This window comes from Dryobates pubescens, chromosome 4 (genome assembly GCF_014839835.1).
Source record: "Dryobates pubescens isolate bDryPub1 chromosome 4, bDryPub1.pri, whole genome shotgun sequence".
Lineage (NCBI taxonomy): Eukaryota > Metazoa > Chordata > Aves > Piciformes > Picidae > Dryobates > Dryobates pubescens.
Window position 1 is genome coordinate 43574834 of NC_071615.1, and position 23216 is coordinate 43598049.

At 38.6% G+C, this 23216-nt stretch overlaps 1 protein-coding gene across 3 annotated transcripts in view; it reads right to left on the reverse strand.

Annotated features, from left to right (window-relative positions):
• The window catches only part of SKAP2 (src kinase associated phosphoprotein 2), a 100642-nt gene that overhangs the window by 11398 nt on the left and 66028 nt on the right, over positions 1-23216 (reverse strand). For 2 of the 3 annotated variants that reach the window (XM_054161200.1, XM_054161198.1), the window contains one exon: positions 630-742. In XM_054161200.1, the coding sequence (XP_054017175.1) occupies positions 630-742 (113 nt within the window). Of the gene's footprint in view, positions 1-629; positions 743-12421; positions 12783-23216 lie in introns of those variants that run through there. The other variant, XM_054161199.1, reaches the window with a different exon arrangement.

Below are 23216 nucleotides of genomic sequence, written 5' to 3' on the forward strand. Positions count from 1 at the left end.
TAAGGAAAAAGAGGAAAACTAGCCAACATTAAAGCAGAATAAAATGTTGTGTTTGTAATGCTTATTATCACTTTAGATGAGGGGAATTACACTGCTCATTCACTTTGCAAACAGGAAAGCAGCAAATTAAAAATTGCCCGAATCTGTCAGAGCAAATAAATACGGAATCTGAGCTGTCAGAACAATTATACTACACACACAAAGATGAAAGCCCCCCCCAAAAAATAACATCAAATCATCTTCTGTAGCAAGTTGCCCAAAAAGTCAGAATCAGCACGGTCAGGAATATCAAACAGGAAAGAAAATACATAACATACAAGATAATTTAAAATGCTGCAAGGTTAACTTTCACAAGCAGAAAGCACATTGTCTCCCATTAAATCAGTTAACAAATGGTAGCCAAGATTTAACAAGTAAATAAACAGGCTTTCAAGTTAATTCCTGTTACACGGCTATGTTCTAAATGTGATTGTAGTTCATTTGACAAAATAATTAATTGCAGCAAATATCTGATTGCAAACAAAGGATTTGAAAGGGAGTGCCAGTTTCCCCCAATAGAACTGTGGGAATGTGCCCTTCTGCCATGGCTCTGTTTTTTACAACTACGTAGCCCCAGCAGCACCCCATACCTTGCTGAGAATGTAGATAACATCACCACGTTGAAATGTCAACTCATCAGGGAAGTCTCCTCTGCAGTCCCACAAACCTTGATAGAAATTGGCATAATCGGTATTTTTGTTATCTGCAATGAAAGCAGCATCTCGTTACAAAAGGATGAAGACTGAGGGACTAAAGTTATTAACTCTCCAGATGGTACAAAGGCAATTTATTAGCACACATTTCTTACTCCCCTTCTTTTTAGAAACAGCTCCTCCAGACCACAAAAGCAAGTGGAAAACAAGTTTAATGTGCAAGCCCCTCACTGGCAAGTCGTATCACTTCAAGACATGTAGCTACAGGTTTTCAAAGCATTTTTCCAGCCTCAGCTTAAAGCAGCTATTTTCCCCTCTACTAATATATTTCCAGCAAGTCATATATTGTATCTCAACTTGAAACTGAAAAAAATTCCTAGAATATGATTAATAATAATCCATGAGAGTGTTTTGTGAGACAGCTCCCCTCTCTCTCCCGTTACAACAAAACAACATAACTTCTCTGAGAACAGTTGAGATCATCCTTGATTGTTCCTTCTGAAATACTGGAGGACTTCAAAACTGTTGCTGAAACTGCATTTTAAAAACATTTGTGTCAGCTCCAGTTTAGGACATTAAGCGCTGGCTAAACATGCAACTACACTACCGTCACAAACTCATCCTTCTAACAGCATAAGCACAATGGATGTGCTGTGTTCAAGCTGCCATACAGACCATTAACTGATTGATTATTTAGCACTCTTTGCTCTGTAATACGGCAATAACACAGTAATAAATGCTTTGTCATGCACTTACAAAACAGAGTACATCTATTGAAACCCAGTGCTTACACACAGTTAAATACACTGGGTGCTTCTGTTACGCTGCAAACTATTTCCTGTTTTTAATTCCCTGAGAATGGAGCGTGATGAGTTAATGCGAAAAGAATGTAAGCAATACCACTGAGATGACCAGTTACATTATGTATACACTAACCAGACAGAATGTATATGGACTAATAATTTACATCACTGGAAAGCTATCTCCTAATTCTGATAACATAAATATCACTGAACTGGCTGGATCAAGGCTGTCATCTTAGTTTTGTTATATGATCCTCGAACAGCAGGCTTGCTGGTTATTCCAACATACCCCAGTTACATTTGCATGTCGTTAGCACTCTGCACCATTATTTATAGTTTACAATTTAATCGTGATTGGTTCACTTTATTACTGAAAAATATCCTGCTAAAACATCAAGTACCAAGAGACAGAAAGTGTAATGCTACAGAAAACATAGCGCTATTCAATTTGGCTGTCCCCATCTTGACAAATACCGATTTTAATGTTAATACCTCTTTGTATGAGCAAGAAGAGCTTCTTTTCTATTCATCCCTTTTAATCTGTGCTCTGTGCTGTCTTCTTTTGGTGGTAACCCTGACACAAGACTAAATATTCACAACCTTTAATTTAAAGCGGCTATACCAATTAGCCACCATTTAATTTTCCATGAGCTGGTGATTAGTAGCTACCACTGGCTGTAGAGCACCAGGGGGCGTTCTGACTGCCAGTGCACTAATTCCTACTGTCCTCACACCAAAAAGCACTATGAAGTTAAGAGAAGAATTCCCGACCACTCAGAAATAAGAGATTTCATTACTGCATGTGCACAGACAGAATAATTTCAAGAGGAAGACAGAACATGTTTCAAATGATGCACCTCCAAATTTTGGCCCTGCCCATTTCTCAGCTCATTATCCACCAAGTTAGCATTAGACAATTATAAACAGTAACAGAGATTAGCACCAAGTTAATTTGTGATGAAGTCTAAATCTGAATCTCCCCTCCACTGACCACAGTTCCCAGCTCTGTCTCATAACAGATAATGTAAGCCCATGTGAGGGGAAAAAAAGCTAAAAGAGCTATTTCTGTCTATCCCACCTCTCAAATCTTTCAGCAGCTGTCAATTTGATTTGGTTTAAATTACATCAGTCAGGATTTTTACTTCTTCAGAACCGCACTGAAATGAATCACGACTTTTCATGCTGAAGGTCTGTGCTTACCTTTAAGTGCCTGAAGTAACCCGTATTAATACTAACATGGGGAACATCAGCAAGAGCTCCCACAGCAGGTAATAAAAATTTCTCCCTAGATATTCATCACAAGCATTTAATTAAGCCTTAGAGTGGGAAAGTAGCCCAACTAAAGTGGGAAAGGATCCCAACACTAGAAAATATGCATTTTGAAATAAACCTATTCCTCCAGTGAAGATGTTGTCTTAATACTAAGGATGGCTATGTGCCTTCATGTGAATTCAACTCAAGACTCAGTTATTTACAGCAGAATGCCACTTTTCTTGGAAAACCATGTACCAGAATACTGAGAGCAGAGAAATGGGAAAAGGGGAAAGTGCTAGAGTAAGTTTGTGAACAAACATGCTGGTCTTCCAAGAAGTGTTCATATCAAATTAGAAATCCCCTCTCATACCCACCGGTACAAGTTTCTCTAGATTCTGTAGGTGCGACTACACACACATAAAAACCAACTGTAAGTTTAACTTCAGAATCTAACATCTAAAACATAGTGCTACATGAACATAGAGGTAGAACACACGAAAAAAGAGCTGCAACAGCCTCTGTAAAACACAAGCCCATACTTTCCTACTTCAGCTTCTCTTTCAGTTAGAGAAACCCCTACCCAGTCTCATTTCATTGCCTCTGAAGAACTGAATAAAACAAACCCAGGAGACCTGGGCAAATGAATTTAGTATTTATCCAGTGGTGAAATTATATAGAGCTTCTTAAACACATGTAATACCTGAAAACAGCTGGTGGATTTAGCATCAAGAACTTCTGCACCCGTTAGAGTTCAAATTCAAAAGGCACTGATTTGCTAAGGATTACTTGGACACAATTCCACTCCATTCTTATACACTGTGAAATGGTTTGTGCCTCAAAAGTACTATGATTACAGAACTGCTAAACTGAAGTCTGCCACACTTCAAAGGGATGGTCACTTAGGTCACAAATATGAATAAGAAATTCTTTTTTAAACCCATTAAAATGAGTAGCAGAAGGCAGAAAGCCGTTTGGTTTTACACACCCATGGCTTTAATATGACCAGTCACTAGAAATGGCTGAGGAGGATTTTGGATAGGTTACTTCTCCAGGAAATATTTCTTTCATTCCAGGACAGCTATGTGGATGAACAACTATCCAACAGTTTCCAAAACTCTGCCACAAAGAATTCCTTACAGTTTTCTTCTGCTGTCTCTGGTTTAATTCCTTACGGTTTTCTTCTGCTGTCTCTGGTTTAATTCCTCGCAGTTTTCTTCTGCTGTCTCTGTTTTTTTCAGTAACAGTAATAGAGAGAACAGATTTTTTTGTCCACTATACTGATGAAAGCACTTCAGAATTTATTTGAGAGATCAAGCAGCACCGGCTGCTGGTCTTCCTGATGGTAGCCTCAGACTGCTCGGTTCACTGTAAAATACTGGCACCTCCCAATACATGCTTGAAGAAAGAAAGGTGAACAATTCTGGATTAAAACTAAAATAAAATAAAAACCTGACAAGTATATTACTCAAGCATGCACTTCAAATATTGCAGACACTGTAAAACTTAAGAATGCCTATGGGCTTCTCAGGGAGGAGGGAAATTTTAATAGTATTCTACTAACCTCAACAGACAGAAGAAACAAACCTTGAAGAAGAGATAAAGAGTACATATTGCAGAGCGAGTGTCCTGTCCCATTGCAGTCTAAGTCAGGTTGTTCCATTCCTGCCCCCTCCTTTGTGCCAATTTTGCCACTTACCACTTCTGAGCACAAACCTTGCAGAAAACAGAACTGACCAAAACAAAACTGACCAAAACAAACCCAGGAATTGCAGGCCAAATATGAAATCACACTACTTAAAACGTTGGAATAAATCCTGATTTCCACCAATCTTCCACTTCAACACTGACAGCAACTAAACAAGACCTAGTATGGTAGTGAGTGAGAGCTGGTAGTTAAATGCTTATGCATTGCCTGTGGAAAGAAGGAACAAGTGTGTGTTTTCCTTTCACCACTGTGGTCCACTGCCCAGCATGTCTTGCTGTTCTGATTCATATTCCATGACTTCTGATCAGATTCTTCAGAAGTTTATAATATTAGATTTGAAGATCACTGGGCTACTTCAAAGTTGAAAGACATGAACTTCTGGGAAATTGCTGCATCACCTTTTGGTGATGATGTATTCACTATTTACTATTTAAAAGTGGAGAGAGAGGTGAAGTTTAAAATTAACACTAGCTGAATTAGTAGTCTTACAGAAGTGATTCAGATTCTCAGTGTGGAGTCTCAATGCCCAGATGAGACATAGTGCGTTAAAGAAAACAGTTATTGGTTTGTTCTGATGATATCCTAAACTGCAAAGAGTGCCTGTTGCTTACTTGCCCTTTTCCTCCACATGCCAGGAAATTTGTGAAATAAGGGCAAAATATCTGCAAGTCTATTTATCTGGACTCAGCCACTAATCTAGCTGAATCTGTTCAGCATCATCTTTCTCTTCTTCCCTTTCCCTACTGTTCATTACTTATCTTAAAATCAAGATATTTACACTGAGACAGCACAGAACATGACATTTACTGCAACACTGATTGTGGAATGCATAATGATACCGCCATTAGCAGCAGCAAAAAAAAAAGACCCAGCACATCATATCATATAACTGCAGCTCTTCAATGCTTTGGTATTTTTAAATAATTAGGTCACTAGCAATTAATGTAAAGCTATCCAGCAGCAAGACTGAAGGCATAAAAAGAAGTCAAGTCTGCAAATTAATTGAAGTAGAGATAAGTTAGGGCAAGAAGAGAGTAGGGGGGGGGGGGGGGAAAGAAAGGTTTCTTGCACTTATCAGCCTGAACTCACAATTTGCAGAGTATTTTTCTGTGAAATTCAGGTTTAGCAAAGCTAGGCAATAAATTAATTTTCAGAGTGCATGTGCTGTTTGTGTGGAAAATCATGAAATATTAATGAGCTCCGTTAGATATTTATGATGTGATACCTATCAGAAACATTTGTGTCAACTCAGTCCTGAAAGGCAAACAAATTTTCAGTGTTAAATAGTTAATTAAGTAAGAGCAGATCAGAAGACTGCTGCCTGAAATGAACATGACATCTGGGGATAACTGCTATGGTATTTTCAAGGTCACCACACAAAACACCAGTGAAACTGATACGGCTGTTCTCATAGCAGTTGCAACTCTCCAGAAATGGAGGTGCTAAGGTTTTGATTCCTAAAGTGTAACAACAATTAGAGCTCTGAGAAGATATATTAGAGAGAAGGGGGGAAAAAAACTGCTGTTGGCAACTTTATAATTGGATTGACCTCACGCTCCGTTATGACAACACACTCTTATAATTATGGTAATGTCTAAATGAGTACTAAATATTAAGACTGAGACTGCAATGAGTCATGTTGTTTTACACATGTTTTTAGCAGAGCACAATGCTAACAGCATCTGATGACTTGGCTCTTGTTTCCTTTCCAAGAAAAGCAACCTAAAACTCCTCACAGCAACCTGTTCCTGCTTTCCTGTATGGGTCAGGAAATCAGACCTCTGTTTCCTCTCCACATGTTGCAACAGGAAGAGCACTGCAGAGCTACTTCCTAAAGGAACTCTTCTTGCCCACCCTTTCCTTGACAGCCCTGAAAGAATTATGTGTACTGCGTACGATGGGGGAAGGAGAGCCAGATTGCATGTCAATGCAGGTCACAGTTACAATGCAGCAGAACTCCAAAAGGTGTAGGGTCTGATAAGAGCAAGTCTTCTCAACTTGCTGTGTCAAATAACTAATAGTTTATCTAAAGGTCTGTGCCCTTGAAGCACATATATATCTTGTTTTTATGCATAGCTGGAAATACCTTCACGTCAAGAAAAGTTGCCCAGCCATGTGACTTTACATGGTGTTTGCAGTTATTTTTTCAGTCCCAGAGATAATTAGCACAAAGGCAGTTTGCCAAGCTAAAGCCGAGAGAATATCCTTCATAGCCTTTCTGGGCATTTGTGTCCTTTTCCAATTTTTATGCTGCTGTCACTGGACTCTGGCATTTCTTACCCAATTCATTTGCTTTCTGTGGTAATCATATGCAATGAAGATATGCATGGCCAACATTTAAACAGGCTGCAGATCAATTAGTGGTCTTAAGTTTATCTGATTTTTATCAAAGAAGACAGAGCTTTGGGTCGATTGTCAGAGCCTGTGTCAAGTTGACCTTTTCAGAGACGTCTACATTGCCAGTCCCTTGGGCAACTTGTTGTCCCCTGTTAGTCTCTGAATGGCAGAAGTCTGTTCTGCTCAAGCACAAAGTATACACAGATGTCTATATTACATTCTTATAGGTTTGACAGCAACTGCATGTTGTATCTATAAACTGTCCTTTAGCAGTGACACTTCCTCAATGATGATAAGCTAATTTATGCAACTAAATCTCCTTTGTGCAGAAATGAAAGCTAATTGAGTCATTACAAAGTAATTCAGGAAGGAATACCTTGTATAAATTGGCTTACTTTATAAATCCTTCTCAAGTGGTTTTCATGCATCCTAAGTGGTGCTAAGCAGTTCTGCTGCCATCAAATACCCAGGTGAAAGACACAGCTTTACAGAGCTATAAAAACATTATTTTAAACCGGCAAAGGGAAGAGACACAAAAATAAAGGTTAAAAAAAAGTAAAGGGCATACCAAAAAAAAAAAGGGGATGGGGGGGAAGACTTTAATTACCTGAAACACTGCACCTTTTCTCCTGGCTCACTTTGCTTGGCACTTCAGCCTTTGATGGAACACATTCATTTTGCAAAATATTTAATTGCAAATGAAACTCTGAAGGGACACCTCGGCTGATAGGAGTTACAGCCCACACCAGTCTGAAAGCCACACTCTGAATTTCCAAATCCTAAGTCCTGTTTACTATTTTGCATTTGTACAGAAGTTGGAATGTTGTTGTTTCTGTGGTTTCCCCCACTCATCCAAACACTCCAAGGGCGTTCTTTCAAAATCTCAGTTGTGAACATCTGTTTCCCTTTTCACTGTGCTCTGAATGCAATAATACAGAGCTGCAGTTCAGCTGATTTTCAGTCGTTCTGAGACAATTAGAATGAGGCTCCTGCTCTGTCTTATCCTGCTATGTACATTTCTTGCCAGGATAAAGAAAGGAAAACAAGGATTGCAAAAGTATCCCAGACCCATTGAAGAACTCAGAAGTCCTTAAGAAAAGTATGCAAAGAAGGCAGAGGACATCTGACCTTCAACACTGTCATACAGACACACTAGGTAGACATCTGCACGATAGGGACACAGCCACTACAGATGCTGTGGTTTCGGTGCTCCTGCCTAATTCTCCTGACCATGGTTTTAAGCAAGCCAGACTGTATCAAATAACTTAGTGTGAGTTTAGGAGACAAGAAAAGAGAAACTCTGGCAGCAATCAGCTCTAAAGCACGTTTTCTGGCTAGCAGACTTCGAACACTCTGAAATCCCCACAGGCAATTTCGAAAGATGTGCTCGATGCTCCTTGTCTGGCAGAAAAACGACTCTCTCATGCCCACACTCTCACTTAAGTAAACCCACAGTCCAATCAGTACAGAGACATAAGATCTGGCTCCTGACATTTCACAGTCAACAATTCTGTTGATGAGGCAAAAAAAGGGAACAAACCATCAGGATTTTTAGCTGTATTCTTTCTTTAGGTTCTTAAGGAAGTAGAAAGATATTTATCTTGGCCTTTACAGTGTATCAAAAACTGACAAAGCCTCTGTACAGAATGAGGAAATAGAATATTCTCCATTCTCAAGCAAGAATTGGACTTCTAATACTTTTAAGCTATTTGGCTTTGCTACTCATCACATATTACAGATATTCACACCACTTCTTAAGCAACACATTTCAGCAAGTAATTTTGATATTTTACTATTGACAGGCAACAGATAAGAACTCAGAGCTCTTAAAATGTTCCTTATTGTGCAGCTTTTATGTAATTGCCTACCTACTCTGACAAAGAGTAAATTCTGTATCAACAGTTTAAAGGATTTTTAGCCTCATAAAAATGTAATCTATCCACAAGACTGTTCCTGCAAACATTAAAGCAGATGTTTTGAAGCACAAGAGTAGACCTGTTGAAATGAGTATGCGTAATTGCTGCTAACCTATACACACAGCCCTACAAATATCACAATTACATCATGAGAGTCACTCTGCAAACAGCTTTGAAATCCTGCCCTACTAAGCCAGCAAGAGTTTTTGCTCTCTAACCCTTGACTAGCTAAAAATCTGATTGAGATGAATACAAACTGTTATTTAAGCCAAGAAAAGAAAACAGACAAACAATAGAATGAGGAAAATCTGAAGCTGCGGTACAACACAAAACACTCTGAACTATTTCCTGCATTCAAATGTATTCCCCCACTTGGCATAACACTTGTTGCATGTTTCCAAGTAGACTCGTTTGTTTATTTTAAGAACTCCCAATTGGAGCATAAAATGGCAAAAACACATTCTTGTGTGCTGCCTGCAGCACTAGGAGGCACTATTATTCTGTGACTTGCCTACTACCACTATTGCATTGCTCACAGGTAGCATCCCATTAGCACTGACAGTTTCTAGGAATTCTCCCTTTTCCCCAGAACAACCCAGCTTCATCCAACACAAGGGTATTATATATTGATTAAATAAATGTTCATACTACATGTCACTGAATGCTTGGACCTACATCAATTGGTGTGTTGAATGTAGGGTGGGTTTTAACTCTTATCCCTGTCATGGTCATAAGACTAGCGTAAACTGAGGACTGCCTTTAGTATAGGTTACTCCAACTGAAGTAAAACAGCAGAGCAGGTTTGAAGAGATATTTTTTTCTATAAGGTACAGCTGAATACATGTAGACTGCATTGTGGTCTCATGAGAAAATTTAAAACATATGCATTCCCCTTCCTGAAAATTTTATTTCCTAGAAAGAAGACATCACCAGATGCTTATGTGAAGATGAGGAAAGATCTTTGAATACTGAAAATGTCCCAAATTCAAACAAAATCCTTATTAGCATACTAGTTTGGATCTCAACCATCCCCTCTCACCCATTTGGTTTTATACTACAGAGTTGTCACAGAAAGGACAAACTTCCAGGTGAAGCTAGACTGGAAGAGGCACTCCAGAAGCACATTGAACATGGTTCAGCTGTTAATGGGCATTCAGATTAAAGTGATTCCATAGGAAACCTCTTCTAAAATATGCACAGCATGATCCTCAGCATGAAGAAAGCAGCTCAATGAATCTGTTGCAAATGGTACACACTATTTGCTAAGGCAGTCATGCTCACAGTGGAGGAAGATTTAACAAGTGTGGCGTAGGGTGGTGAAAAAGAACCTATGGTTCTTACTAGTGTTTCTTGCTATTTTCCTGAAACATTAACTGTGTGTAGGAGATGTTCTTTAAACACAGCAACATCAATTACGCCAGGAATTAGAGCTGTAGTCAGATGCAACATACTCATTTGCTTTGCAAGGTGAAATGGAGTCAAAAGATGACCAATTACAATTTAAAAAACACAGTAGAAGTCCTTCTGTGTCAAGATACTGTGTAAGAGGAGTCACGCAGACATTTAAAATAACACAGTGCAATGTTTCCTCTGTATCTCCTCTTCACACCTTCACTACCACTGCAGTGAGAAAGTATTCCCCACCTTCTCACTCTGTTAAAATGAGATTAATTAAACCAGTGAACTCTTCCAGAGCTCTGGATCCAGAGAACCGTTGAGATACAGGTTATGTCCCATATTCTTTTCTGGTACTCAGAGACTCTGATGGCAAATTTACACTGCTGGTTTTTAAATGAATCCATTCTGTTTTTTTCTGCCAATCTCTTTTTCTTAAAGGAAAAGGGCGGGGGGAGGGGGGAATAAATTGGACTACATGAGTATAAACTGGATAAGAGCTTGGCTTCCACAGTGCATTCTTTCAATGGAATTCTCCATGATAAATATGTATAAACTTTGCAGTTTCCTCTACTAATGCATCACTTCTCCCAGGTCTCTTCTCCCAGGCAACCAGCACCAGAACAAGAGGACACAGTCTCAGGCTGCACCAGGGGAGGTTTAGGCTGGAGGTTAGGAGGAAGTTTTACACAGAGAGGGTGATTGCCCATTGGAATGGGCTGCCTGAGGAGGTGGTGGAGTCACCATCATTGGAGGTGTTCAGGAGGAGACTTGATAGGGTGCTTGGTTGCACAGTTTAGTTGATTAGGTGGTGTAGGATGATAGGTTGGACACGATGATCTTGAAGGTCTCTTCCAACCTGGTTTATTCTATTCTATTGTATTCTATACTTGACCATCATTGTACATTAGACTAATTAAATACCATTATGAATGGGCATTTTACTGTCTTCTAGTCTCTGACACACTGTCATTGCACAATACTGGTTCATACCTTGGATAATCTCAGTTTGTGGATTAACATAATCTATTCAGCACTTTAATAAACAGTAAACAAAACCAGCTCAGCTACACAGCAGAAACTACCAAACCACACAGATGGTTATAAGGTTTTCTTTGTGTGGTTTCCATAGTGATCATATTGCAAATCTGGAAGCTTCTTGCAAATAAGCAGCTCATATTTGCATGCCTCTCAGCTGCAGCATGGAACTCTACAACATGTGAAGTTGTTATTCAAATCACACATTGTTCAAAACAAAAAAAAATCTTTGGAAGATGTTTTGATCAGTTCAGATAAAAACTACTGCAATGAACTTCTTTTTCACCTATTTCATAATGATACAAGCAATCACACACTTGTAATGCACAGTAGAATCATAGAATTGTTAGGGTTAGAAGGGACCTCACGGAGCATCTAGTTCCAACCCCCCTGCCAAGGGCAGGGACATCTCACACTAGATCAGATTGCTCAGAGCCACATCCAGCCTGGTCTTAAAAACCTCCAGGGATGGAGCTTCTACCACTTCCCTAGGCAGTATACATTATCTAATATACATCTGAAATGGTGGTGTCAATTTACAAACAGGGCTTGTAAGGCAGGCATGCCTGCCTTCCCCCAACTCCTCCCCCCAAAACCCCCTTCCCCCTCCCAAAGAAAAGAAATTATTATTAATGAATCCTTAAAAAACAAAAAAAATCACAGTGTCTTTATTATTTTACTCAGCAGGGATGACAGATGCATGAAATCAAGAAGGTGTGTACAGGAAGAACTCTGTTGAAACTGAACACTGTGGGTCTGTACTGCTTTTCACAAGTGAAAGATAACACTGGCATGGTAACAACAAGAGTTTTTCTTTCTATGAAATAATGACTGCACAAAAGTAAACATCAACTCACACACACCAATAAATGCTTACTGTGGGAAAGAGTCAAAATCTCCTTCTCCCAGATCTGTAATTTTATGAGTTGACCTAACCCCATAAAAGATGGGTTATTACTCTGAGAAGGAACATAAATCAATCCAGTTACATAATTTTAAATATATACACATATATATATACAGGGACAACTGGCTTTTCCACAAACAAGATCATTTGTTCAGAGCAACATTTAAGAATTCCAAAGAAGGAACAAGAAATACACAAAATTTAAGAACAAAATCGTTTCTATCATTTGGCCAAACTGACAGCTTCTGCCAGTGAGGGCTGCAGATCATCTAAGATCAAAGGAATAAGAATTAACAACCTGGTTTATGCATGGCCAGCAAGCTGCTTTACCCAAGGACAGTGCTCCACAGCTTGGTGGAGGGGGCTCTCTGCAATATTCTCACTACCTACACACCTGTACGTGCCTATGCACTTCACCCAAACTCTTATGGGGTTTTAGCCTAAGCACCTTGAAATCCCAGAAATCCTCCCTGTGTTCCTTGATCCAAGGCTTATTTGCCCTGGTGTACTTATAATGGCAGGGATTTTCCTTGCTGCTGTCTTCTTTTAGACTCTAGATCCACCCATTCTGTGGGAAGAGATCTTCAAATCCAAGTAGCAAAACTCTAGCTTTGATAATCCTCCAGTAATTCCCACAGATTTGTCCCTTTCCCCCAGTTCCCGCTGGAAATGACAGATTACTGGAACATTTACACACAACTGCTTGAAATTTCACCCTGTATTCCCAGCAGCACTCTGTAAACAAATGAAAACAGTTTGGAAATGCTGCTGAATGTTCTATTCTCTAGCAGGGGGTGGGGGAGGAGGGATGCAGAGAAACAGGCTATCAATTTATTAAAGCTCCATCTGACTATACTGGGGTGCATGGTTTGGGGGTGAAAATGCCTCCAGAACAGTGACAGGAATGGGAAACAAGCTGGTTGCCATTTAGGAAAGAGAATATAAATAGAAGTATTTCTTACCATGACAGAGAGAGGGGACAATTCTTGGCTTATTCCTGCTTCTATGACTCAACTAATTAACCACCCAACAGCTTGAACAGAGAAGTTATATTCCTACATGACAATCTTGAATTAAAAATAAAATTAACATAATCTACAACTCAATCAGAGGAGACAGAGGCAGAAACTAGTCACCAAAATGCAAGCTTAAACACTGGGATTGCAGATGGGGTGCCATCAAAATACACAGAAGCAGAAGTCACATCTGAACAAATTTTAATGAAAAATACTATGCACACTGAGATGTTTTAGTTAGGGACAACCCATGCCAAATCCTATCCCCTAATTCCTTCCAACATGTGTGATCCAAGTCTGGCTGCAAGACAGAGGCAAAAAGGTTTCATTCCAAAAATACCACCAGCTACACTGGATGGGACCTCCAACTATCACTTTTTGTGCAAGTTTCAATCAGCTCTTTGAAATCAACCATTATTTAAATTCTCAAGTGAGGAATTTGAGTTTAAACACCACTCTGACCAACCAGTAGAGAGTAACAGAAGTCTGCTATTACTATTGACAATGTACTGACCTCCCAATGGCCTCAAATAAATAGCATTGGCTGTACAAAGTGAAAAAGCTAGAATCAATAAATACTTTGAGATAGAAGGGGCCAGTGGAAATTGCTTAGTCTAACACCCTGCTCTAACTCTGGAAGTTAGATCAAGTTTCTAGGAAACAGCATTTGGCTTCTTTTGGTACTGAATTTTAATAGGTCACATATGAGACAGCTGAAGCTAATGACTTTATAGAACAGGATTAGCTCAAATGATTCAGTTTTGTCCAGACCTTGCCAAGCCTCCAGATGTGAGGTTTCCTGAATACTTTGAGAACTCCTGCACTTTTTTTTTCCCCCCTCAGTTGTCCTCCCTGTATCTTGGAAAGGTGGTACTGTGCACCACCAATACTCCCAATTGGGTGAGCAGTCTGAATTAGCTAGAAGTGAAGCACTGCCTCTTATTGAGAAGACCTTGGAAAAGCTACCTCATCACCCTCACAGAACAGAATAGCAGATTTTGTTATAAATTAACTCAGGATCATTGATGAGGGTAAAGGAGGTGAGAAGTAGAAGTGATATTGGAATCCTGGCAGGTCACTTAGCCATTTTCTGGTAAAAAGGGACAAAAGAAGACAAAAAAAAAGACCCTCTCAGAACAACCTTCCTGTGACACCACTCAGTGATTCTAAGCATATGTTATGGTTTGGCTTAATCACAACCACAAAGTAGATGTAACATTCTCTTACTAAAATAAGCATTTTGGAGTTACAGCATTTGCTAAATTAAAGAGTGAAGTAAACAAAAACAAAACAAAAAAAGCGTAGTCCCACTAGGGAGAAACACAAAAAACACATTCAGGCTGCAATTCTCTAGTCCTGTGAAGAAGAAATGTTGTTCAGATCATATAACTGTGGCTATGAAAAGAAGTAAGAGTGAAGCAGTAGAGATAAATGTATATATTTGGAGAAGTATTTGATTAGAAAATCTCCTCCTAAATACATCTGTGAAAAATCCACTGCCTTTCTCCTATACTGTCACACACGAACCTATCCAAATGAACAATATTAGGGCAATGGATTTAAAAAACCATGACTTTTAAAAGCAGGAAGATACTATTGGCCTTCTCACTACTTTACTAGGGGGGGCAGGAGGGGGAAAGGGAAAAAAAAAACCAAGCAGTGAAATATTTTTCTAGCAGAAAATACTTTTTGTAATGATTTAGGGCAGAAAGTATGAAGACTAAATGTTCAAAGAATACATGTCTGTCCTTGGAGGAAAAAGTTACTCTCATACAAGACAGAAGATTTAGCGTTGTTGCCAAGGCTGTCCACAGCTCTTGCAAAGTGGGTCTTCACTCTACCATCCATAATTTAACCAACTCCACAGGAAATGCAGGAGCTGGCTTTGTTTTACTTACTTGTTGAGACCTGAATATATATATGTTAGCACCTCTACTCTTTCTTTTTCTTTCCTTTCCACACTACCTTGCTCCTTTCTGTAATCACAACCAATTCATATAAAGACTATGTCCTCTTCACAGCCCACAAAATTTGTTCACTTACCAAACACAGAAGTTAGTATGAAAGATGCTGGTTCCACGCCTTTCAGACTTTACAAACAAAAGTATCCCAGTGCAAAGAAAAACAAGCTCAGTCACTTGAATGACACCTGAACAATCCACAGAGGTACAGGCAATAGTTAGGAATAGATTTAGATTTCATTAGCTCAGCTTCCTGCTCAGAGTGCCTGCTTGGAGCTCTCCATGCAAATAAGCAATCTTCAGTCATGTTTTCAATGAGGGCTGAATTAACTGCATTGTGCAGCTCCCAGTGCTAGCCTTCCAAACACTGAATAATTTGTAATCTTTGAAAAAAACCAAAACAAACCAACCCCAAAAACCCTCAAAAAACAAACAAACCTACCCACAACCCCAACACAACAACTTTACATTCTCCACATTCTCTCTTCTTTTTTTTTTCCCCTTGGACAAACATAGATGCAAAAGAATTAACGCTATCAATTTAAGGCTAAAGGAGCTAAAAAAAAATACCAACACAAATAGCAAGCCCTGGAGAGAAGGAGGTAGAAAAGGCAGGGAAAGCAAAAGTACCGTTTGCAATGTCTGATTTTGGAATACAAGATTTTCTTTGACAAAATGATCCAATTATTATTAACACAATTCAATATAAATATGCCAAAGTGCAATGTGCACTGCATTGAAATAAGGAGGGGGTTTGCACTGACCTTTTTATTTCTTCATAAAGAAAGACCTGATAATAATAGCTCTTCTCAAGAGAAAGGTCACCATAAGCAAGCTCATTTGTGGATATGCACACAATAATTACAATGAAGAATAAAAGAAATTACAGAAGCACACTTAAAGACATTCTCTTCCTGTTTTCATACTCACTTTGTACTTACAATTAAAGTCACTATTTCAGAGATTTGTTTTCAGAAATCAAATCTCTTGGAATTATTTATTCCTATGAGCTGAGTAAGAACATATGAAAGTCAGAAGATAAAAAAACTATATCAAATAAGGTGAATATTTCATGAGTGACTTCAGAATCCAGATCCTCACAAAGTCCTTGAGTTTGATTAGGACCTCTTTATAATGTTCGGGTTTTGTTTGGTTGGTTTTCTTCATTAAGAGATTAAAGAACGACTTTCACACTGGAACAGAAGCATCACTGTGGGTAACATTTGATGTTAACTTCCAGCAAAAGCACAGTTTTGGCTCCACTTCTAAATGTTCCTAAAATCTCCAATTTAGTATACAAAATGAAGGCAAAAGGCATCTTGCCTAAATCCATACTTGAATATTCAAAGAAGAAATAAAGTATCTGCCAATGGCAGGATGGTTGGAACCAGATGATCCTTGAGGTCCCTTCCAACCCTAAACAATTCTATGACTCTATGATTTTAAGATACTGCTCTTAACAGGCCTCAAAGATGTAAAGAAAACCTTCTTGGGTTTAGTGTTTCTACATGCTCATCTAACTATTTGAGTAACAAGGAATGTTTCCTCACCTTCTGTGACAGCTGTAGGCTGATGCCTAGGAAACTTTCCACAGATCTTGAGTAGAAAGTGGTAGAATGTAAATAAATCACTCTAGCTGATACTAGCTGGTAGCTTTTGCTTGGCTGTTGCTGACCTTGGCTGTGTTCTTCTTGTAGCTAAGTACTACCAAGCTACTCTCAGCTTTTCTCTTTCTCTTTTTTTCCATTGCAGTTGAGGGGAAGGGGGTGGAGAGGGAAAAGCTATTGGAAGCCCCCTGGTTTTGTCCAGGGGGGTTCTTGTGCTGTTTATAAATTGTAAATACATGTAAATATTGTATATTTCATATATATTCATTGCATTTCCTATTTCTGGATTAGTTTGCTTGTAAATACAGCTTCATTTGCTTCCATCAACTGAGCTGGTCTGGCAATTTTATTTTGGGGGTATCCTTCTCCAAATTAGCTGGGGGGGGAGTAGTTCCAACCAACCACACCTTCCCCCTCAAAAAAAGGAGTTGTAATTATTGGACAGAAAGCAAATTAGTAGCTCAAAGGGACAAACCAAACAATGATTTTGAAGTTGACTCCACGGTTGTACTGTAGGTTCACAGACATTTGCACCAGAGATTCCTTGCCTAAACACGTGTGGCATGCACATAAGTAGTTTCTTATATGTAAACATAATAAAGATTTATGTGAATTCACTGCAACTAAAATAAATTTGTTAGGGCTCTCAACCCATAATAGCTCTTCGTTATGTAAATAGGTCAAGTGTTCGACATGACATTCTATAAACCTTATTATTAAAATGTTTTGCTAAAATAAATGTGGTGGCTATTAAAATCTACATAGAAAATATAAATAGTCCTCTATGTAAATATATTTGGCAATCAAATACTCAATTAGCTAGTCTATACTATACAACTCTGTATTACAGTGTTACTTGACAAGCATGTGCAGGGGCTATAATTCTCAGGCTTAAATTTACATGATAGAAGAATGTCTGTAAATGTCAAGTAAAGTTTCCCATGCTTGTTGATCTGCAGCAAGAATTAAACTTAAAAGCCATTTCTGAAAGCTACATATTCCTAATTGTGACAAATGTGACTTGACATAGTATTTACATACATAGAATTCAGAAAGAAAGTGTCTTGTTTAAACCACATAATGTCCCTTAATAATCTGCAGGGTTAAAGTATTCAAATTTATAGTCTTGATTCCAGAAATGAACTTACTCCAAAAACAAAAAAAAAGGGGACAGAAGACAAGGCATTTCAGCATAGCTCACTCTAGTGAAAGGAAACACACCACAGTTGTTGGCACATTTCCACAAGAAAAGTCTGGCTCCCAGATGCTTCTCTTGCAACTCCTTTTAAAATGTTCTACCCAGACATTTTTTGCATTTTCTGTGTTGATCATTTACTGCACGTTGACAAAAGGAGAAGAGAAGAGAAGAGAAGAGAAGAGAAGAGAAGAGAAGAGAAGAGAAGAGAAGAGAAGAGAAGAGAAGAGAAGAGAAGAGAAGAGAAGAGAAGAGAAGAGAAGAGAAGAGAAGAGAAGAGAAGAGAAGAGAAGAGAAGAGAAGAGAAGAGAAGAGAAGAGAAGAGAAGAGAAGAGGAAAAGAAAAGAAAAGAAAAGAAAAGAAAAGAAAAAAGAAAAGAAAAAAGAAAAGAAAAGAAAAGAAAAGAAAAGAAAAGAAAAGAAAAGAAAAGAAAAGAAAAGAAAAGAAAAGAAAAGAAAAGAAAAGAAAAGAAAAGAAAAGAAAAGAAAAGAAAAGAAAAGAAAAGAAAAGAAAAGAAAAGAGAAAAGAAAAGAAAAGAGAAAAGAAAGAAAAGAAAAGAAAAGAAAAGAAAAGAAAAGAAAAGAAAAGAAAAGAAAAGAAAAGAAAAGAAAAGAAAAGAGAAAAGAAAAGAAAAGAAAAGAAAAGAAAAGAAAAGAAAAGAAAAGAAAAGAGAAAAGAAAAGAAAAGAGAAAAGAAAAGAAAAGAGAAAAGAAAAAAAAAAGAAAAGAAAAAAAGAAAAGAAGAAAAGAAAAGAAAAGAAAAGAAAAGAAAAGAAAAGAAAAGAAAAGAAAAGAAAAGAAAAGAAAAGAAAAGAAAAGAAAAGAAAAGAAAAGAAAAGAAAAGAAAAGAAAAGAAAAGAAAAGAAAAGAGAAAAGAAAGAAAAAAGAAAATAAAATAGAAGATTCAGTAGCTTTCAGTCTTTTGAGTAGTTTCATGAAAGGTAACAATCCCACCTCACTGCCTCTTTTCCATGTTTATGGTCCATGCCATCAGATTAAATTATGTCAATGACACTAAATCTTTCCTCCGTCTTAAATTATTACATAAAGTAGAAATATTCCTGTTATGATTCACTAGCAAACAAAAATCAGGTCAGAATGGAAATACACAGAAAATTATAGCTGCAACACAAACTGGTCACACATACCATATTTGGGGTAACTTTCCCACATCCATTTCAACAAATACTTTCCCATTGTCCCACACTCACACATTAAGTCATTAGGTACAGAGTGGAACCCGCAACTCTGGATGGCAGATCTTAGAAGCCCTATAGGTCACACACCACAATGCACCTCAGAGAGATGAGGTGGGACAGCAGGGATCTGGAAACAGTCCATAAGCAGGAGACAACTGTTCCCCAGGCAGCTCACTGTGGGACAGGCATGCAGCTGGACCTCAGAAAAACCCCAAGACTCCCCAGAGTCACAGATTACTTGAAATTCCCTGCAAACAGGATTTTGGATTACTCAGCTCTCATGCCAGAGACACAACACAGTCCCAGTTGCACTGTAAGATGCACCATTAGTAGGCCAAAATTATGGCAAAAACATATCAGCTTATGTCTGTTGAATTATCTGAAAGTACTGATCAACATTTACTAATGGAGATGCCTCACTTCTAAAGGAAATATATCAGAAACAGGTATGGAAGCAAGTATAGATTCAGTTAGTATATTGTGGGACAATGGAAGGATGACCTTCATGCTAGGATACACAGGCTTTTCTGTAGACACTGCTTTGTTTTGAAAATGAGATTCCTTCCTTTAATTCCCAGCTTTTACTCCCTGTTGCCTTCAAGATTCAAGGACAGAACACTTGTTACAGCCTGCTCAGATAAAACCTTTCCACAAGCCAAAGACAAAGGTACGGGAAGCTCTTCCTTGAGGATATTTAAAGTTCCTGAGATCTTAATCTAGTCTTTATTAGAACACAAACTCCAAGTTTTTAGGGGGAGAAAACACAAGACCTGCTAGGAAAAGGAGACTTAAAAAAGAAAGAACTGAAATCAAATACCTCCTGTGCCAATCACCCTGACTGAGATGGTTAGGTGAGAAAATTTTCACCTACCATGTTGTCTGATCCAAATCTCACTGACTAGCCAAAAAACATTCCCCAGTCTCTTCTGACTTCTTAAGAAAACGTTTTCCCCTTTGCTGCTGAAGCTTATCTGTGCACCTGCACCCTGTACTTTCCTGGAGCATACCCCTGTACTCCAGGGCCCAGCAGACTGACACATCCTGCCCTCTGCCTGGTCTGCAATATGGTCTGGGAGCTGTATCCTACTGAGCATTCTTTTTCCTAGAAGCAACTAACCTGCTTCTTTCAGTCTCCTACACCACCCAGGGGGCAGCAGCCAAGACAAGGAAATAGGGAAACCTTTTCCTATGTTGCCTTCTTTGTAGATGTGTAAACTAAGCAGGATATCCATTCCAAACACAACAAGCTGTAATATATAAGTAAATCAGGTATACATGGATACAGCCAGCAAAATTAATAAAACGCTGGTTAATTAGTAGTATTTTGTTTAGATAATTTCTCCATTTTGAGAAGAGTGGAAAGGAAAGCAAGTAGCAGATAACAAGCATATGGGAGGAAAATGCATATACAGAAGGATTTATGCTGATGACTTTCTGCAGGCTGAAAAATTCAACTAAGCGATTTGTATCTACAGCAACAGAGTGATTAATTTCAGCCTTTAAAGCCCACCTTGCTGGGTCTGATTTGAGAATCCAGTTGTATAAATTATGGTTCTTTAATAGCTACCTTGTGGAAACCAGAAAAGTTGAGAAGCAATAGCCTGAGGCACTACATAACCTCTGGTTGCTCTTGTTTCTCAAAAAAAACTCTACCTAATGGTTTTAATAGCCTGATACGCAGTCATTTGTAACAAATGCAAAAAGTAAAGGTTCCTTGATCTATCCATATAGTATTCATCACAGTTATATCCCAGCAGTAGAGCAAGCCCAACACTTCTAGTTTCACAAATGTACATAATACAATTGACATTTTGCATCCAACATGCTAAACGACAGCAATTCCTCACACTTATGGTTAGCAACTACCTTACTTACCAAGACATTCCTCCTAAATGCTTTGCACTAGAGTTAGTCAGTTTCTTCTTAATTGGATAAAACAGTGCTACCAAGAATAACTACTTTGCTTTCAAAAGAACCAACTTTGGGTCACAGAACCACAGAAACATTCAGGTTGGAAAAGACCTTCAGGATCACCAAGTCCAACCGATAACCCTACTTGACATGGTTTCACCCCTAAACCATACCCCCAAGCACCACATCCAAACCACCTTTAAACACATCCAGGGTTGGTGACTCCACCACCTCCCTGGGCAGCACATTCCAATGCCTGAGGACTCTTTTTGTGAAAAAAAATATTTCCTAATGTCCAGCCTAAACCTACTCAGTCGTAGCTTGAGGCCGTTCCCTCTTGTTCTATCACTAATTACCTGTGAGAAGAAACCAGCACCAGCCTCTCCACAATGTCCTTTCAGGTAGTTGTAGAGAGCAATGAGGCCTCCCCTCAGCTTCCTCTTTTCCAAACTAACCATCCCCAGCTCCTTCAGTCACTCTTCATCAGATTTATTCTCTGGGCCCTTCCCCAGCTTCGTTGCCCTCCTCTGCACACACTCCAGCACCTTCACATCTCTCTTGTATTGAGGTCCACAACCTACTGAAGACTCACACGCATGAACAAATCTTTATTCACATTTAACATGAACTCAGCTGTCAAAACCAGAGTCAACAGTGAAAAAACTATGATACAAGTAAAACTGCTTCGTGTGATTTTGTCTTACCAGGATGACAAGCTTTTCTGAGACAGGATTGTATCTCTTAATAACAAACAGCTTCTGTCACATACTGTTCACATCAGATTGGTTTAACAAATCAATAGTGTCAAACGTTGTTTAGTGCTGGTGCAGAGAAAATAGTCTGAGAGTGATTGATCAGTACTTGCAATAAAATATCTTATTTCCATAAGTAAAATCTTTCAATGAGTTTGTGCTAACTAGTTTTTGAAAGAGTTCTTTAAATATAAAAAAAGACTGATTTAAATTTAAAAACCCCACAACATTCCTCTTTAGATATTATTAAGTTATTCTTCTAAAGATGACCATGAAGATGATCTGAAAGCTGGAGCACCTCTCCTATATAGGCAGGTTGAGAGTTGAGGTTGTTCAGACTGGAGAACAGAAAGTTCTGGGGAGATCCTATAGCAGCTTACACATATTTGAAGGGGGTCTATAAGATAGCTGAAGAGGAACTGATTACAAAGGCATGTAATGGCGTCAAACTGGAAGAAGCTAGATTTAGATCAGACATTAGGAAGCAATTCTTTACCGTGAGGGTGATGAAGCACTAGGACAGGTTGCCCAGATAAGTTATGGAGGCTCCAACCCTGGAAGTGCTCAAGACCAAGCTGAATAGAGCCTTGAGCAGCCTGGTCTAGTAAGAAGTGTCCCAGCCCATGACAGGGGAGTTGAAATTAACTTATCATCCAAGGTCCCTTCCATCCCAAACCATTCCATGATTCTGTTTTAAGTAAATAAGCTTCAAAATGCCAATAGATAATGTAGATTTAACAAACTGTTCTTGGTTTCTCCAGTTCCAAACTCCCAAATCTATGAAGTTTGAAACTATGAAGTCTTGCATGCACTTCAAAGAGAGGCAAATAAATATCTAAATGTTCTCCCATGCATTTTCCATTTACTGTAGACATTTTAATTCACTTCTTTGAATCTCACAGCTGACCATATTTTCTGCACCACAAATATATTACTAAATGAAGACTCTTTCCTAATACTATTTTTCAATAGACAACTCCACCCCAAGGCCCATTTATGCTTAGCTTGCTATTTATTTTCTGCCTGTATTGACAGTATTTTTACTTTGGCTTAACCAAGTTTTCCAAGGATTTTAATTAAAAAAACAAAACCAGAAAAGTTTGGGTTGTTGAATACATTAGAAAGCTTTCTTTTCCTCAAGAATCTTGCAAGGAAGGTTTTACAAGTTGGGAAACCTTTGGCAGTTCTGACAGTTTTTGACTGTACCTGAATAACCACAGCAAGACACCGACTGAAAGCCAGGAAAATGATGCTTCTATGGTAAACAGGGATTTGTACATGCTACTAACAGATCAAAAAATTAACTTTCCCACTTCTCTTTGTAAACCCTCCAACTATCAGCCCACTCCTCCTGCCAGCAGACAGTACAATTTGAATGCCTCTGAAATCTATGCTTTTTATAGGCTAATGAGACTCTGACCGTTTTGGGTATTGGTTTGAAGCTATCCAGCTCCCGCCTGGAAAATTCATTTACACTATCTCCTGCCACAAGCACTGGGGGGGGGAATAGCTAAGCAACAAGATCACTA